Source organism: Mixophyes fleayi, chromosome 9 (assembly GCF_038048845.1).
Source record: "Mixophyes fleayi isolate aMixFle1 chromosome 9, aMixFle1.hap1, whole genome shotgun sequence".
NCBI classification, from domain to species: Eukaryota; Metazoa; Chordata; class Amphibia; order Anura; family Limnodynastidae; genus Mixophyes; species Mixophyes fleayi.
Genome location: NC_134410.1, coordinates 95,799,412 through 95,819,328, shown reverse-complemented (window position 1 = coordinate 95,819,328; position 19,917 = coordinate 95,799,412). Strand labels below are relative to the sequence as shown.

General features: G+C 39.9%; 1 protein-coding gene across 1 annotated transcript in view; it reads left to right on the top strand.

Moving 5' to 3' along the window:
- The window catches only part of PAPPA (pappalysin 1), a 373,767-nt gene that overhangs the window by 304,898 nt on the left and 48,952 nt on the right, over positions 1–19,917 (top strand). The window contains exon 14 of the mRNA XM_075184705.1: positions 7,599–7,764. Within this exon, the coding sequence (XP_075040806.1) occupies positions 7,599–7,764 (166 nt within the window). The remainder of the gene's footprint in view (positions 1–7,598; positions 7,765–19,917) is intronic.

The window sequence follows — 19,917 nt, the reverse complement described above, 5'->3', positions numbered from 1 at the left end:
AGCAATTAAAGAACAATTATTAACAATTATTATTATTTATTATCATTGTCTAATTATATAGCACCATATTACATAGCGATAACAGAGCAAATATTTGTCATTCATGTTAGTTGTTGTAACGTCCGTAACTATCGTCACCAATAAAAATTGTCTGATGCGATCAATGTGGTTCCAACGCACAAAGATTTAATAGCAAAATATAAGAAAGTATAACTGATAAATACGACAGTAATGATGTCACAATATACACAAAAAAAACAATAATATCATTCTTTATTGATTCGGGGTTCAAGATAGTCCAGTACAATGCAGGTCAAATGTCAGTTCAAACGATGCTTCTCCAAAGGTGGGGGCAATTTACTTCAACAGCTGTGTACATGTCTTGCCTCAGGGAACCTCCAAAATCCAGTTTGAACTAATCCATTAACATATTTAGTATAGAGCATTTGAGAATTAATCTCATAACCAGAGATTCCGGGGGACAGAGGGGTAGGTGAGGGCGTTCACCATAGCCCCAGCCCCACACTAAAATGCAGAAATTCACGACATTGAATAGCGGGGGTGGGGCTTAATGACACAATTAAGCCCTGCCATGCAATGCCGTGAATTTTGGCGAATCCGGGAGGTTTGCCTACTCTTCCGGGAGTTCCTGGAGCCTGGAGAGTAGGTTACTATGACTTACCTCTTTCTGTGTACTGCCTCTAGCTTCCTTTGTGGCTCGGGCAGTGTGAGCAGGGGGAGCGTCTGTGCTCCGATTGGCTGAGTGACTGTGTGATGTCCTTTAGCCAATCAGCGCACAGCAGAGACTGCTGAGGCGTTCCTGTCTGAGCAGGGAATGCTTCGGTACAGCGCAGTGCACCACTGGTATTATGTGGGGGTCCCTGGGGCGACCGCATGCTGACCATAAGTGCACGATTTGGCCTCTATGGAAAAGGGGGACAGTGGGGCCCACCAGGGATTACCCCCGATGGGCCAGACTGACCCTGTTTTGTACTTTTATTAAATAACGTAGCAGTAAAAGTGTGTGCCACTTTTTAATTACATTAAAACATTATTATTGAAATGTTTACTATGCTTTTGTTATATAATTAAATTACTGTCATGTTTATTTTACAAATACAAAAGGGGGGCTGCTTTCTTTCTCTGTGTCTGGTGAACCTTTTTTATAACCCCTTAGTAAACTGCTACGAAAAAATGTGCTAGAGCTGTTTCGGTGGTTAAGGATCTAAGTGTATATATCCATTACTTTCTCCATACTTGTGTCTATTAAACAAAGGTACAAGTTTTCATGCAAAGTTCCTATTTTGAACAGTTTAGAACAGATGTGAACATTAAGCAAATTCATTACATTCTGTGCAAGAACAAGCTGAGATCCCATGAAGCATGATAACTGCAAGCACCTTCCTGCTCATTTAACTTCTATGCTCTTTCCAACAATGTCTGTGAGCCAGAATCAACACAATTTTGCTTTTTTCCCCTGCTTTGTATGAACTGTTCTTGTTAGTGCAATATGGATTTGTTTAACTAAATCTGTCCAGCATGCTATCTGTTCTTTCATTTAGAGTAAGCAGACATTTATTTGAAAAAAATTACATACGAGGGAGGTGATTTTTTTATATTTTAAAGACAAAGCTCCTGTGGTTGGTTTGCAGTCGCAAATATCATCTGTACCGTCTTCCTTTTTGTGGATAAAATACACACGGGCATTGCAAATGGGTCTCATTTACAAAGCCCAAAATGGCCAGTTTACAAAATCCTTTTTGAAATTGCAAGCTCACCAAGATTACCACCAAAGTACATAGGTTTACAGAGCAAGACAGCAGCCGCTTTAAATTTTAGCTGTAAAGTCGCCGATTTTCGGCGAGTTAAAAAAAAAACCGGACTTTCATACATTTACCCCCGGGTCTTGTTCTTTAATAAGGCATTTTGCTTTCTCCAGTTACACTTTTGGTGGATAAATCATTTCCAGGTGCACTTTGTCCAATGTAAAGCAAATCTTCAAACACAGAAAAGTGTCACATTGTTATGAGCCGCCCTGGAGGCGGCTCGTCTGTCTCCATTGAAGCACGTCCCGGCTGTCTCTAGGGCAACAGCCAAGACGCTCTGTAGCTCTCTACTGTGCTTGGCAAATCTGAGAGCCGGGCGCGTGCACACTGGAATCGTTTAGCAATTACAGCCTCCTGTGGCTGATTAGGTGGGCTGGTGCCTTTCATTGCTCATTGGCTCTACACAGTATTTAAGGCAGGGAGGGCTTAGGCTCCCTACTGGTTATAGTGTACGTGCGCTGCACATTTGCTGACCAGCTTTGTCCTGCTTTGTCCTGTGGATACCTGCATTTGACTTGATTCCTGTTGTGACCTTTGCTTGACTTTGACCCTGCTTGAACGCTGATTGCCCCTGACCTCTGCCTGTCTATTGGATTACCGGTGTTTCAAACCTCTCCTGAGCTCTGGCCAGTTTCCCAGTTAACCTGCTCACTACTGACCCACGACCTTTGGACTGTCTTTGGTACCTGCTTCCTGTATTCCGGTCACCCTCCATCCTGTGCTACGGTTACCCTTGATAAACATTTACTACTTTACAGTGAAGTTCTATGGGAAAGGAGGCTGCTAAAGGTGAAGGCTTCTAACCAAATCTGTTCTAAAAGTTTATATAGGTAGCCGCTAGCCCTAACACACATGTAGTAAAGGCAGCCCCCAATCTCTCTTTTATGTCTCTAATCTCTATGATTAGTTTAAGTCATAAATTCGTATAAACCAATCAGTATTTCAGAAATAAAAAAGGAAAAGTTTTATTTTATGAAAAGGGTGGTTGTAAAATGGTAGGAAATTGGACTTTTGATGTAATGTTTATGCTTTTGCAAAGTGTATTTTGCAGGAGGGCCATAACTAGGGCTATGCTAGAGTAGAGACCACCCAGGGCTCAACACTAAAGGGGGGCACAGTTCATGAATATCTTAGGTTAATTTGGTTAAAATTAAGTTCTAGTGAGGCAGCAGTTTTTCTTCTTTCCCCAAGCGCTAACATTTTAAGTTATTGCTCTGCTTTGCAGGGCAATAAGTAAAGGTTCAGACTGCCCTAGGCTAATATGTTTGTAGTTCCCCTTACCTTCCACACCGCTTATCGCAGTGATAGAAAATCAGTTACCACCGCAATTTATTAAAAAGTTATTGCAGGGCAGCTCGGTTATACATTATTTTAACTTCTTTGGTGTCAAACTTTACCAAGCCTTGTCATACCAGCAGAAATGCTAACTTAATTTTCAACAATTTTCCACCTCTCTGCAACACCTTCTCTCCCCAATTTCTACATTCTCCTCTCCTGATCTGGCAGTAATAACCACTTTAACATCAACCAAACCCTGGAATCAGCCCTTGATCAAGTGACCCTAGCTACTCTTCACATTCCATGCCAACTAAGATGTCAGCCATTGCACACTAAAGAAACACAACATCTTCAAAAACTTTCTCGCAAAGTAGAATGTCATTGGTGTAATGTGTGTTTAGCAGTGCGAGAGCATTTAGATACGATTGATAGATAGCAGTATACGTGAGGAAATCATTAGAGGCACGAGATGTAGCTCTAATGATTTCCTCACGTATACTGCTATCTATCACTCGTATCTAAATGCTCTCGCACTGCCAAACACACATACTTCCAGTCGTTCATCTCTGCTCAGGTTTCAAACCCCAAACATATTTTTAATACATTTAAATCTCTTCTCACCACTCCCTCCCCAAACCCTTCAACTACTATCAGAGCCAAAGATCTTGCTTCCTACTTCAAGGACAAGATTGAATAGATTCAAAATGAAATTGTATCCTCTTCCTCGACAAACATCATGTATCAAACCCCTATTGTCCTAAAGATTGTAAACTTGTGAACATGGCCCTCTTACCTTTCCTTCTGTCTTTATTGTTTTATTACTGTGTTGCTCCCAATTGTAAAGCGCTATGGAATATGTTGGTGCTATACAAACACATGCTAATAATAATATGTAACAAGGAATGTGGATATGGCTCACACTAATTATATGCTTGATTCTTTTTGCTGGTCATATAAGTCCCTTATTTAAAATTGGTGACGCCATTATTTGGACCCTGTTTGGCTCCATATTACAAGTACTGTGATGGACATAGCTTCTTAATCGGTAAGGATTGATGTTTTAGTGATATTAATTCCTTAAATAGTCCAACTTTCTGGTCTCAAAAAATACTTAAAAAAGGAAGCATCTTAAAATTAGTTTATTCTTGGATCATTGTTGTCAATATATTTTAATACACCGTTTTAATAAATTTGATTGGAAAACCTTGGGAACGTTTGATTTAATTAATGTGTGTGTCCTGGATAAACTTTTGTAAGGTTTTTTGTTATACACTATGCACTCCCTGCTCTTTTCTTGTGGACTGGTATATATAAATTTTTTCCAGGGCCGTTAAATTACAGGTCTAGTGCACCTGTAATTTCTTGTTCTTCTCAATTCCTAAAAGCTTGCAGATGAGGTCAAGAGGTTCAATTGTTCAGACCAATTAGCAGAGAAGGGAAAGAAAGTGATCTAGGTGACTTTGAACGTGGAGTGATTGGTGGTGTTAAAAGGGATGGTTTGAGTATCTCAGAAACTGCTGATCTCCTGGGATTTTTATGTACAACAGTTTAGTATTTACAAAGAATTGTGCACAAAAGTAAAAAAAATACATCCAGTGAGTGGCAGTTCAGTGGGCAAAAACACCTTGTTAATGGGAGAGGTCTGATGAGAATCGTCAGATTGGTTCAAGCTGACTGGAGGGCAACAAGGCAACAGTAAAATAACCATGCATTACAACAGTGGCATGCAGAAGAGGATCACCGAATGCACAACACATCAAACTTTGATGTGGATGGGCTGCAGCAGCAGATGGCCACACTGGGTTCCACTCCTGTCAGCTACGAATAGGATACTGAGTTTACGATGTGCACAGACTCAACAAAACTGGACAGTTGAAGATTGGAAAAACGTTGCCAGGTCTAACAAATCTCAGTTTTTTCCTGGACATGCAGATGTTGGGGTTAGAATTTGGTGTAAACATGAATAAATGGATACATCCTGGGATGTGACGGAACAGGAGATTCACATAATAAATGTACAGCCGACAACTCTCCTTAAACTGTGTGATGCTATCATAGCAACATAGACCAGAATCTCTAACGAACATTTCTAGCACCTTGTTGAGTCTATGACACAAAGGGGAAAATTCAATTGGCTGCGATGTTTCTCAGAACATCGCGGCCGAACATTTTTACCGTTAATACAAAACAAAGTAAAGCTTCTTTTTGAGCACACTCTGTGGGGCATGAGCAAATGAGCGTTACTTCTGTAATAAAAAAAATCGGGCGAGGTGTCTCACGGCTGTTTCCGGAGGCACCTCACACAGATGTTTTTACAATTGAATTCACCCCTAAGAGTTCAGACTGTTCTAGGGGCAAAGTGGTGTACCTAATAAAGTGGCCACTGAGGGTAGATAGATAGATAGATAGATAGATAGATAGATAGATAGATAAATAGGTATGTATGTAGATAGATAGATAGATAGATAGATAGATAGATAGATAGATAGATAGATAGATAGATAGATAGATAGATGTATAGATAACCTTCCATCCATTCAGTGGTTAGAAAAATAAACAAAACAAACTTATAATTATAATATAGTGTTGCAGCAGTACAGAATTGTGGGTGCAGGATATCTAAACCTGTCAGTAAAACTGTGAGAACTACTGTTATCATATAAAAATATCCTTGCAGAATAACATACCTGGCAGACATCTCTGGCTAATTCTCATTGTTATTTTTTCAGTCTTCAACTTCCACCTGTACTACATTCTCTTATGAGGAGGACTGTCAGTTGGGAATACAGTGATATCAGAAAAAACAACCACTACTTTAAGTTGAATTTGGTTCCTTACTTCGGCCAGAAATATTTTCCTTTATTAGATAGTGTTCTTTTTATTCCTTATGGATGTGCTCTGACCCAGCTAGTATTTAAGCTTAATCAGCACTAGCATTCATACAGCTGACATTCCAGATGTAGAAACAGTTCCAGGATATCTGAAAAATACAAAAGTAATAACTAAAAAAATGCATTGTCCACAAATGACAAATATTATAGTATGTTGCACTCGGGAGAATCTTTGATTCAGTTGCACTAAGCATAAATCAAATAGGATTCCTTATACAAAGGCAAAACATGTGCTGCACACCAACTGCAGTATATGAAAAAGTTGGTTAGCTCTACCCTTTTTACAGATTTAAAAAATGTTTTTTTGTAGCATGTTCATGTTAAAAAGTAACATAAAATATAATTTCACTGGATTGCCTTAAATATAATCAATATGTATCTCCTTTATTTCAATAGAATACACACACATGTTATTTTGATTTTATTTGTTTTATAAGAATTATCTTAAAGGCTATAAGAAGTTGAACTGTATTTAAAATAATTTTATAAATGTTTCTGTAACTTTAGAATAATAAATTAGCAGTATTGGCATTTTAATTTTAATCTGCAGCACAAGCCATATACCACACGTATAATCTAAAAAACTTCTAAAAGTCATAATTTAAAATGAAATTTGTAAAATGCACAAATCAATATGGGAAAATTTCTATATCTAGCATATGTTTCTACATTTAACATATGTATTATGTGGAGCTAAGCACAAGCTTGTGTTCTATGCTATCAACCAATTTGGACACAAGGGGCCTGAGTCATTAAGGAGAGCAAAGCAAATAAAAGGAGTAACTTTGCACCTGGGGAAAACCATGTTGCATTGGAGGGGGGGTAAAGTTAAATTGTAAGGACAGATTTATAGTTGGGGTAGGGCATGTCCTAGATCAACTTTAAGTTACAGTGTAAAAATAAATCTATCAAGTATTTGTGGGCTAGATGAAAAAACAGCCAGTAATTTCCTTACATGTAAAATAATAAACTAATTTGCACCCCTTGATATGTAACATGGTTTGTCCAGTAGATAATTTACTTGATAACTTTATTTTTACACTGAAAATTAAAGTTGATCTAGGACATGTCCTACCCCAAATATAAATCTGTCCCCACATTTTAAATTTACCTCCTCCTCCAATACAACATGGTTTTGCCAAGGTGCATAGTTACTAATTTTTTTTGCTTTCAAAATCAGGCCCAAGGATAGAAGTCTCATGTGCATAAGAAAAAGTTTTATCCCACAGTCACAACTTAATCTTGAATCTATTCAATTCTAAATTATACATAAAGTAGCTTGTATATTAGGTTTAGTGGTTCTTTGATGCATTTCATCTATACAGAAGTATGTATCTGCACGTTCCATAAATCACTGAGGGACGTTACTTGGGAATCACTTCAAAAATGATAATTCTCTATATATTAAAAAAAAATCCCAATGAATTCTAAGATTTTTTTTATTTCTTTCATAAATAGGTAACACATACTCTTCCTTCAATTTCCAGAACTATTCTTTTATGCAGTTGTTTGTGCGTATATACAGTTAAGCCATGGTTGTCTGAACAATAAAGCTGTGGGTTTTGGGTGCATGAAATAATTATCTGTTTCCTCTCCCTGGCAGCTGTGTTCATTACTCCTGTGAGGATAGCGACTGTCAGGAGTTAAAGGTTGAAAATGCTGCTCTGAACTGTACAAATGGACACTACAATGGGGCCCAGTGTGAAGTGACATGTCACACTGGTTATAGTCTACAAATACATAGGAACAATGACATCCTGAAAATCAAGGTTTGTAAACAGCTAATATATGACACTTAATATGTTTATTATCATGCTGGCAACATTAAAGGGACTCTAACTCTATATTTTGTTTGTATTTATCTACTGTAAATATTAAGATATGAATGTATTTAAATATTCTTGTTATATGACTTTTTTTTTTGACAGTAATTGAAAGGTTGCTTTTGGTGCTAACTATTCAGTAAAGTTACCATTGTTTGAGTACTCTTCTTCATATTCTGTCTGTCTCATCCTAGAGCTCAGTCTTACTGTAGTAGGATCATTCTCACTTACTATAATAGTTTAGGAGCATAGCCTAGTAGCAAAGCATATGTCTGCAGTGGTGGCGGGGTATGACATCAATGGAGTGTGACCTAAAATATAATAGAGAGCAGGCAAATAGGCACCAGGCACAACCCCCTGAGTTTACGTCTTATAGAGAAGCTTTTGCTGGAAAGAGCAGTTGAATCTCTTTACTGGTGGAGGGCAATAAGCGAGCAAGTTTACATTTGAAGCTCCGGAATGTAGGATTGTGCACAGTATTATTGGTGTCAGTTAGCCAAAAGACTAGTGAGAATCTTTCCATAAACCCTTTCAATTCATTTTTTTTTATCATAGACTTTTAAAAAAAAAATACATTAATACATAATGCACTTAAATTTACACCCATACTTGCCGACTTTCTTAAGTCAGCATCCGGGAGCTGCTTGGGGGAGGTGGGAGTTTTAGGGGCGGGCCTATGCTCACACATTTTGGCCCCACCCACGTGGCGTAATGATGCAAACGCGTCATTTTACAGCGGGGGCGGGGCAAAATGCCATGATTTCTTGAGAATTGCGGCATTTTGGATCTAATTCTGCCCACTTCACTAGGAAGTGGGCAGATGTGTGAGGCTACCTTACTACCTTACTCTCACGGGAGTCCGGGAGACCTACAGTCTCCCGGACATTCCAGGAGAGTTGGCAAGTATGAACACACCTGATCAAATTTTAAAAGCATGCCACTGATCACAGCTGATTGCTTAAACAATTCTTATTAGTATAATTCTCAAGGTCAGCTAAAAGATGCGCTAGTGATTATAGGGCGGTATGATGGCTTAGTGGTTAATACTTCTGCCTTACAGCACTAGGGTCATGAGTTCAAATCCCAACCATGGCCTTATCTGTGTGGAAATTATATGTTCTCCCTGTGTTTGCGTGGGTTGCCTCTGGATGCTTTGGTTTCCTCCCATACTTCAAAAAACATACCAGTCGGTCAATTGGCTGCTGTTAAATTGACCATAGTCTGTGTGTGTGTGTTAGGGTTTTAGACTGTAAGCTCCAATGGAGCAGGGACTGATGTAAGTGAGTTCTCTCTACAGTTCTGCAGAATTAGTGGTGTTGTATAAATAGATGATGATGATGATGATGATTGTTCTTATTGCTCTTTAGTAAAAGGACAACTTTCTATTTTATGACACCGGTCTTTTCTTTACAATGCAAAGATCTTTTGGACAAGTCTATACATCTTTTCAGGCAGCAGCGGCAACATTGATAGTTACAGGATTTTAAATACAGATTACCCAAAATATTAATATGAAGACGTGTTTGGACAAAAACTTAAACATATTAAAATGATATGTTTATTTTTCCAAGTTCAGTTATACTTCAATGCAACATATTTAAATGTTATCCATTTTTATGATCGTTTCCTCTTAATTTAACAATACTTGAAAACAATTTTTATAAAATTAAAATATTATTTTTGAAAATGCTAAGTATTTGACAAAGATTGTCTGGAACTATCATAAAAAATCCAATAAGCCTCATGCTGTGTGATGCATATAAGTGTAAATGTGTCATCCATTTTAAAGATACAAATATAACATTTGACATAAAATAATACTGCTTTTCCTTTATGTAATCCAAACAGAAATATGTATAAACTCTATTAATGTGCTAATATGGCAACTGAGCTGTTTACTTGTCTTATCCCCAATAGCTGAAAATAAATGTATTTGTTTTTTTCGCTTCTACTATAACAGCATGTGTTGAGCTATAATATGTGATTGGATGTTCTTTATCACATGCAACATATTTTATTTAAAAAAATAATGGTAATATTATGTATTCAGGCATTTACAAATAGCTGTTTTTACAGTCCATTTGAGTCAGAGTAAACACATTGATTTGCAGAAAAAAATAACAATTTTTAAAGCTTGATCCAATTATTAATGCATCAATATTTCAAGGCCTTTTTTTATTTGTGTAATACAATCGCGTGAAGCTTGGTAATTTATTAAAGAATGTATTGTTAAATTCCACTGAAATAAAAATGTTAGAAAATTATGCGTTGCATATATGTCTTATGATGCGTGGGGTAGGAGTATCAACTCATGAGTTTAGTATAAGGCAAGTCTGACAAATCTTCCCTTAAGAAGCATTGTAAATACTCTTCCTCTGTATCTGTAATCCGCCTTCCCTGCGAGGATTAGGTGACTCATGTTTATGCAGGGCATTCGTGGAATGCTGTTTGGATTGGTGGAATTCTTCTCGTTCAGCCATAATTGCCTTTAAACACAATGTGACTTTTGACTGCTTTTGTTTGGAAATGTTGTGGGTGACACAGCCTGTAATAAGCGGCAACTGTCCCTTTCACCCTCTGCCTGGTATGTCTGTATTTTTAAAATGGTTAGTGTGAAAACTCTCTTCGTGGCTTGGAATGTTGGTTAAGAATGATACAAATTGAAATGAAAATAAAATCGGCGTGTGCCTGTCTGTGTGTGGGTTTACCAGCAACCATCTTCAGGGATTTTAAACAAATGTGGGAGGTCAGAGGAGTTTCCCTGAAGTTGAAAGTTATTTTACTGTATACTTTACAGGCATAAAAAATTATCTCAATTCCATTCTATTGTCCATTGAAATCTAAAGCATTAATAAGGAGAGAAATGAATACACAATTAATAAAAATAGGCACATGTGAAGTACTTTGCTTAAGAAACTATTAGACTCTCCTATCCAGGAGAACAATCAGTGCTTAACCCATTGGGTTTTCAAAATTCTGGCTAGTGCTGAGATAGAATTTCCACCTACAGACAGATACTCCAACTCCTCACCCAGCTCCAAAGCTGAATGCACAAGGCTGAGAGCAACAAAGTACCGACACTTCTACAGCACAGGGAAGGTGTTGATGGGGCTTGATTATTCATATAGAGGTAGCAGGTTGCACCACCACAGAAGGGTTTTTATGGGACTGCTTCTCAGTTTCCGCAAGTGCTCTTTGATATCCACCAAAAGCACATAGTTTAGCAGAGAAAGATAGCAGCATTTGCAAATGAGCAGAAGTGTGTACAGGTCAAGAAGGGGAGTTCATTGCAAAGTGTGGAATAGACACTTGCTTTTGTTAAGCATTTAAAAAATGACAACATGATTATTGAAATGAGACAATGGATGGAGTGGTCATTTAGGAAAGTTTACTTCAATTAGAGAGTTAGTTCTAATCTGGAATGTGGTTGAACTTTGATGTGACGGTTAGACTTTTACAAAGTGTGCCTCTTCAATTCTTTCCTCTGCCGCACACCAAGTTACACGTCTGGATTGGAGAGGAGTCTCCCGCGAGCAAGCAGTAAGAGTGCACATTTGTTTTGAAGGACATACTGAAACGTATCAGGTGAAGGAGCTATGATCAACTCAGCAAACAATAGATTAGATAAGTGGATGTTTTGTTGAGGAGCGAAGAAACAGTAGAGCATAACTCTAATGTAATGTCCCAAACCCCTGTTCAATAGGTAAAAAGGTACCAGAAAAAAAATTCAGAGCCAAACACATTTATGTTCTTAATGCTCTATTAGATGATTGACCACATTTTGCAAGATGAAGGATTTACCCATAATTTACCCACATTTAGCATAGAATTGTAGATGTTATCGTTAGTGCTTTTACATAAAGCAACTTGATGTCAAAGCAAAATCATCATCATAAAAATAACATAAAGGGTTTGATACATCTTGGAACGCAATGTGAATCCAACTTGCGTTTACAAGAATCATAACTTGCACGCACGTCTGTCCGTAATCAAGTACAAGCAGATCTGAAATACTGTTCCATTGGAATATGGGTATAGGTACACGCTTCTTATGGTCAGTCATTACTGTCACAGGATGTTGAACCCCCTCCCATAGTTCTGCTCACAGGAAGAAAATTTCTTAGAGGGAAAACCACAGGGTTCAAAGGATCCGGAAGAGGTCTTTTGAGATAATACAGCTCCAATCCCAACAGAAGAGGCGTCTACCTGCAGAAAGAAAGGTCTCTCCTGGTCAGATTGCTTAAGTACAGGTGCCAAAATAAAGGCCTCCTTAAGAGATTTAAAGGCTTCCTGAGGCCTAATCTTACAGCAGGCTCCTTTGCGGGTCAATGCAGTAATAGAAAACCCAATGGACCGCTGGGTAGCTTTAAGACCGCAAGGTTGTGGCCAGTTGAGAATGGATTCTACCTTTACCGGATCCATTTGAAGACCTGTTCCAGAAACGAGGTAGCCAAGGAAAGGGACTTGTGAACATTCGAAAAGGCATTTCTCCAACTTGCAAAATAGAAAATGAACCTGGAGGTGGGAGAGAACCACTTTAACTTGATTGCGGTGAGAAGACAGATCGGGAGAAAACACCAGAATGGCGTCAAGGTAGACAGTGACTGATTGGTAGAGAAGGTCTCTGAAAATCTCATTAACGAACTCTTGAAACACTGCGGGGGCATTGCAGAGCCCGAATAGCATTACAAGGTACTCATATTGCCCATCCTGGGTGTTAGATGCCATTTTCCACTCATCCCCTTTGCGAATGCGTACTAAATTGCAGGCCCCTCTAAGGTCCAACTTGGTGAAGACTCGAGCACCGCGGATAGCGATTCTTTTTGGTTATGGCTTTCAGGCCGCGGTAGTCAATACAAGGTCTCAAAGAACCGTCCTTTCTTTGGACAAAGACAAACCCAGCCCCTGCTGGAGAGGAAGATTTACAAATAAAACCCTGCTGGAGGATCTCGGAAATGTATTGGGACATGGCGTTAGTCTCTGGTATTGATAAGGGGTATATCCTATCCTTATGAATAGTTTTACCAGAAACAAACTCAATGGGACAGTCCCAATGACGGTGTAGAGGAAGTTTCTCAGAAGCAGATTTACTGAAGACATCAAGGAAGTCCACGTAAGATTCAGGAAGCATCACTTGAGAGGAAAGTGAAAAACAGTACAATTGTCTCACAGGACGAGGAATCTTAGAAAGGCATCTCTGGAGACAGAAGGACCCCCAAGAAGTAACTTGAGTGCGGTGCCAATTAAATTGAGGAGAGTGCGTCCTCAGCCAGGTTAAACCCAGAATGATGGAATTAGCAGAATGCAGAATAATCAGGAACTTGATCCACTCGGAACTCCTACCCGAAACTGAACTGGACTGGTGATACAGGGGATAGAACCGTTGCTGACGCAATTACCAACCACTGCAGTCAGAACCAAAAGTTGCGGCAAAGAATGAAATTGAATATGGAGTCCTGACAGGAGATTAGCAGAAATGAAGTTCCCTGCGGATCCAAAATCCACAAATGGTACATACAAGAGATTCGGAAGAAGTCCTTAGGGTAACTGGCATCAATAAGTTGGCATTTCTGTCGGAGCAGGGAGTGTGAGAACTGGATCCTAGGACGACCTTCCTCTTCTCGCCTGGATGCAGCATGGTGGCTAAGTGGTTAGCACTTCTGCCTCATAGCACTGTGGTCATGAGTTCAATTCCCGAACATGGCCTTATCTGTGTGGAGTTTGTATGTTCTCCCCGTGCTTGCGTGTGTTTCCTCCAGGTGCTTTGGTTTCATCCCACACTCCAAAATCATACTAGTAGATTAATTGGCTGCTAACAAATTGACCCTAGTCTCTCTCAGTCTGTGTGTGTATGTTAGGGAATGTAGACTGTAAGCTCCAATGGGGCAGGGACTGATGTGAATGATTTCTCTGTACAGCGCTGTGGAATTAGTGGCACTATATAAATAAATGGTGAGGTTGATGATGATGAGGTGGCGTTTCCTGGTCTCTTAGTACAGGCAGATAGTAAATGACCGGCCTCTCCACAATAAATATGGTGGTTCTTAATGCAGTGCTCTCATTCGTCCCGGGAAAGACAAGAGCGTCCGATCTGCATGGGCTCCTCCTCCGCAGAAACGGGAGACTGAAAACGGGGAGCCAATCGAGAGGATAGACGATGACTTTGATCCCTCTCCAGGGAGCGTTCCTGCTGACAAATGTCCACCTTGATATTGATTGAAATGGGATCATCCAGATTAGAAGGAAGATCCCAGGATGCTAATATGTCCTTGATTTGGTCAGAAAGTCAATGGTAGCCACCAAAGCCTCATTATTCCATTTTAGTTCAGATGCTAAGGTCCGCAATTGAACAGCATACTGTCCGGCTGAAAGGGACCCCTGTCGTAGCGCCAGAAGGCTAGAGGCAGCAGAAGATACACGTCCAAGTTCATCGAATACCTGATGAAAATTCTCAATAAAGACAGAGTAGTTGTGAAGAGAAACATCATCCCGTTCCCATAGGGGAGAAGCCCAGGCCAAAGCTTGTCCTGAAAAGAGAGAAATGATGTAGGCCACCTTAGTTCTTTCAGAAGAAAAGTTCTCCGGGCAAGTTCAAACTGGATCGAACACTGGTTAAAAAACCCTTGACAACCTTTGGGGTTGCCGTCCTACTTCTCAGGGGTAGGAATGCGCATATTTCTGGTGGTGGTAGCACTCATGCTAACAGTGACAGGAGGAACCACTGTAGGTGGTGGCTGTGCTGGATTCAAGAATCCCTGAAAAGAATCTAGTCTGGATACTACTCCCTGGATGCACTGGAGAAGTTGAGCCTAGTTAGTCTCCTGTTGTTCTACACATTGAGCCAGATGTAGAAGGAGGTCATGAGCAGAAGGTTCACCGTTGCCGTCTAACATGGCCAGAGTATACTGTCAGGCTGAGAAAGCCGCTGAATGCACAGAGAACACCAACTTGTATTTGCGCCACTGAACTAGGAGGTGCGGAGTCTAACGTACCCCTGGTTTTCACCTGGGACCCCCGCAAGGAGGTATCGGCTTAGCTGCAAGGGGTATGCAGATCGTGCCCACCTAGACAGTTACCAACGTGGTGAAGAAGGGTCAAGACGGTCCGGGTCATACCAATGGATACAGGCAATACAACGGAGAGATCCAAAGCGAAGTCAAACAGGCCAAGGTCAAGGGTTACGAGAATCCAGAGAATAGTCAGTAAGGCGAGGTCAATAACCAGAATGCAGGAACCAGGAGATTCGTCAGGGAAGCCGGGTCAAAACCAATGGTAGACAGAAACAAAGAACGCTGGAGAAACAGGGAGACCAAATGGAGACCTGATACTCTGGCACCTTAATGGTGCCAGAGTGAGGTTTAAATAAAGGCTGTGATCAGCTGATAGAACGGAAGCCTGGGGGTCAGGATCGTACATAGCGTGGTACGCATGCGCCCGACTGCAGGAAGCCCATAATCGTGGGATTGGACTTCAAATTTGTTTGCGCTCAGTGGATATTTTTTTTCTCTTGTGTTTGGGAACGGTAGTGGACAAGAGGGCAAACCCATCACAATATTTTACTGACAATATATAACAAAGTATGTTATCATAAAGCATTTTTAAATCATAGTACACTTTAAGTGTGGGTGATGAAATTGTCTAAAAAAATTTTTAGGGGACACCAGAGAAAAAATGAGATTTCCAGAATCTTACTCAGGCTAAGTCACTGGTACGCTGCATCATCTTATTTAGTGTTTAGGAGTGTGAGTAGTATGTCTTTTAGTGATTATTATGCTCTAACTTCCCTTAAAGAAGTGTATCAGTGTGGTTCTTTAGCAATTTATTTTATAAATTGGCTATATTTTTTAAACAGATGACCTTAGTACTAGGAATTTCACCACATGCATTCACAGAACTAATCCAGAATGGGGAGCCACACAAACATTCCAGAATATCTCATTGTAACTGTGGCTAGGGGATGGACCTATTATGTTACAGTATTGTAAAAGAATTTAAACATACTTGGAATAAACATATCTACCCTGAAAATAAAGCTGCCACATGAATTGGCAGAATGCAGACTACATGGATTGATTTATGTTGTATCAACATTCTACTGTATTAAATAAAATACAATAAAAAAGTATATGTGTATAATCTTATAGTAGTAGCTCCTCTTTTAGAAAAACCCTATTTTGACAAAACCAAATGGGATGGATTTACTAAAGTGCAGTTACTATGCGATTTTCAAAACGGACATACTTTAGATTTGGTTTTCAGATCAGAGGTTAAAATCTCAAACTGCATATGAGCATAACTGCCAATTTTTTTTGGTGTCCTTCTGGGAGTTTTCGGAGGGGTATGGATGGAGAGGTCGGGCCTTAGAAAATTGTGCCATCTTAGCCACTCCCCAGTGATGTAATGCCACAAACACGTCATTTTACAGCCGTTTCACATCCAGTTTTACATTGCGTATTAGTTATGTCTAGTGCCTGGTGAGATCGCAGTCTGCCCAGCTTTTTTTTTTTTTTTTTAACGTATATTTTAGAGAGTCAAAGTAATACAAACATCTAGACCACAAGGGTCAAAAATAACAGTGTAATAAAACTTATTAGCAACATCAAATAAATCGTGCTTCCAACAAAAGCAAAAAGAGATAATAACAACGATATGTTAGTATCATGTGACTTCGAATTCTGTATAAGAGGTAAGGAAAAGGGTAGGGAGGGGAAGGGGGAGAGAGCCGGCGTGGCTAGAGCCGTAAGACGGAAGCAGGCGGGAAAAGAACAAAAGGAGGAAGGAAAGTGACCGGAAAGACCGCAATTAGTGAAAGATTAGACAGAGGAGTCGAGTAGATTGGTACCTTCTAAAAGGGAGAGCAAAAGTTGAAAAAGGATAACCATGGAGACCAGGTTTTATTAATGGATTTGGAGGAATTATTGAGAATGCTGGTCATAAATTCCATACGTTGTATGTGCCATACTCAATTAATGATAGCCTGGGTAGAGGGAGGATTTTGTTGCTTCCAATCGGCTGCCAGTTGGCATTTGGCCGCTGTTAAGATGTGATGAATTAGTTTATTTTGATGGCGAGTAGCCCCAGGAATCCCTAGCGGAAGGAGGAGAAATTTAGGCTCTTTAGGGATCAACACCTGAACTATTGCAGTTATCAAATTTTTCATATCCATCCAGAAGTTAGCCAGCTTTGGACAATTCCACCAAATGTGAATGAATGTCCCTTCCATGGAGCAATTTCTCCAGCAGCGATCAGATGTATCAGGTAATATTTTATTAAGACGAGTTGGCACATAGTACCAACAGTACAAAACTTTATAGACATTTTCTTTGATTTTTACACATATGGAGCTAGAGGCAGCATTCTCATGAATTTCCCTCCAATCCTCAGGGTCAAGGGGTTCCCCAATGTCCTTTTCCCAAGCCAATTCATGCGGATCCCTCTGGTCTGATATGTCCAGTCTTCCTAGCTTTACAGGCCACTCTGGTGCAATTTCATCCGGCAAACCTGTATTGTAAAAAGAAATAGTCAAACTAATGTTGCACTACATGCTATGACAGCTCAAGTCTATTATTGTATTCTGGTGCTTGTAGAACTACAAATGACAGAATGTACCATACTTGCCAACCTTTGGCAAGCTTATTCCGGAAGATCCCAAGGCAGGGGGGCATGGTTGGAGGGCGGGAGGGGCAAGGCGCGGTAATTCGCAATATTTTGGCTCCGTCCCCACAACAAAATGCTGTTTTTCTGTGGGGGGCGGGTCCAAAATGACACAATTCACCGCTAATCGCGTCATTTTGTGGACCATGTTGCCATATGCGGGATTTCCTGGACATTCCGGGAGAGTTGGCAGGTATGGAATGTACTTGAGCAACAGTGCATGGTTGCACTTGTAATGCCACAATAGGGTTAACAAAATGCTCATTATAAAAAAAAAATCTAAAACAATCTAATATATACTAAAATTCATATCTTCTAATACTCTTTGTCCACTGTAGTCCCAATGAAATAATTATAACCATAGACAAGCTAACACACTGGAAATGGCAAGGATCTACAGCAATGTAGGGATTACATTAGCAAAGTAGACCCTTTCAGCCTAACTTAGATTCACGTGTAAGTACACTTGTGCAACATAAAGATGCATCATTGCAAGATTCACACACTGAGCATGTGCACAACTGGTGTTGCACTTGAACTGTGAGTTACCCAATAGGGTACAGTAACATTGCGAAGACACAAATTAAGCACGCCCTTATGAGATGCCTCTTACTTTGAGCTTTAATAGATCTTGAAACACATTAGTTATGAGGCATAGACTGGGTGCAAGTTTTGAATTGATGATTGTTACACCTTTGCTCCAGGCGTATTTATACACTAGATTTTAGGTTGCACGCACTTTCCATGTGCATTTGACATATGAAAATGCATATTTATGCTTTGCAAATGCAAATTTAATAAAAACATTCAAATATATAAATGTGACCTGCTTCTCCCGGTGCAAGTTCCATGCTAATCATGATGTTCATCAGCATTGACCTTCCATGTTCTGTTTTATCTAAAAAATACATTAAAAAAGAGTTTGACTTCGCACCCCCACCCCCCAAAAAAACAAAATTAAACCAACCCTAGTGCTGTCACCCTATATTGTTATTGGCAAAATTGGAGGACCAAAAAGTGTGGGGTCCCTGAGAAATGTAAAAAATCAGCACTAGGCTATGCCAGCCATTACAGCAGGGAAAGCCACAGCATGAGGTCTCCCTGTCATAGTACCAAACCAGCCCTAGGCCAGTGAGTAGGGTCCTCACACCCTTGTATTAACCAGCCTGTACTGATAGCACTTGTGCTATTCCCCCACCCCTGGTACAACAGGTCCCAGCATGCCCAGGGCAACATTATGTATCTGTACTACGGAAGATCGGAGTACAGATCAAGTGACAGAGGGTAGGAGTGGAAGTGATTACGTCATTACGTCACTACAGCCCCACCCCTACCATAAAATAAAAAAAATAACGGTATTGAATAGCGGGTGCGGGGCTTAATGACGTGATTAAGAGTGCCCCGACCCCCCACTATTCAATACCGTGAATTTCGGCATTTTACAGGGTCCGGGATGTTTGCCTACTCTTCCGGGAGTCCAGGAGAGCCTCCCGGAAATTCCGGGAGAGTAGGCAAGTATGCACTTAAGTGTATCTGTCAGAGCGGCCCTGTAAAGCAGATAAGTTAGCAAATAAATGAATGTAAAAAAAAGAAAAGTGTTCCTGCCCCCTAACCAGCAATAGGGTTGGTTAAGCTGTTTGGGAGGGGGTATACACCTTGTTTTTTAATTGTAAATATTTTTTAACACAACAAAGTCTGTTGCACCAGGACAAAGCACCCACAAAAGATCCGTCTCCTAGAGACCTATCTGTGGCTGCTTTCAACTCGGCATAGCATGTAAGGCTCGCACACTACCTTCCCTCTAAGCGCAGAGGTACAAGAGGGAGAAACGTCTCAGTCTGAATGCACACTGAGAAGAATCCTTGGCTAAAAGTGCAATTTGCACTGTTCAGTTGGGCTAGCGTCCAACTGAATTTGAATACGAAACATTCAAATTCTCACGTGCAATGTTACAGTGAAAATGCAAACATTGAGCATATAATGAGTGTACGTGTACTTCCCAGTTTTTTCAAGACAATTCTGATTTTTGTCACTTGATATATCTGTTTGTTTTTTTGTGGCATCTACAGCTATGGCCAAAAGTTTTGAGAATGACACAAATATTATTTTTGACAAAGTCTGCTGCTTTTTATGATAACAATTTGCATATACTCCAGAATGTCATTAAGAGTGATCAGATGAATTGCAATTAATTTCAAAGACCCTTTTTGCCATGACAATGAACATTATCCCAAAAACAATATTTTCACTGCATTTAAGCCCAGCCACAAAAGGACCAGTTGACATCAGGTCAGTGATTCTCTCATTAACACAGGTAAAAGTGTGACGAGGATAAGGCTGGAGATCACTCTTTCTTGCTGATTGATTTTGAATAACAGACTGGAAGCTTTAAAAGGAGGGTGGTGCTTGAAATCAATATATTTCCTCTGTTGACCATGGTTACCT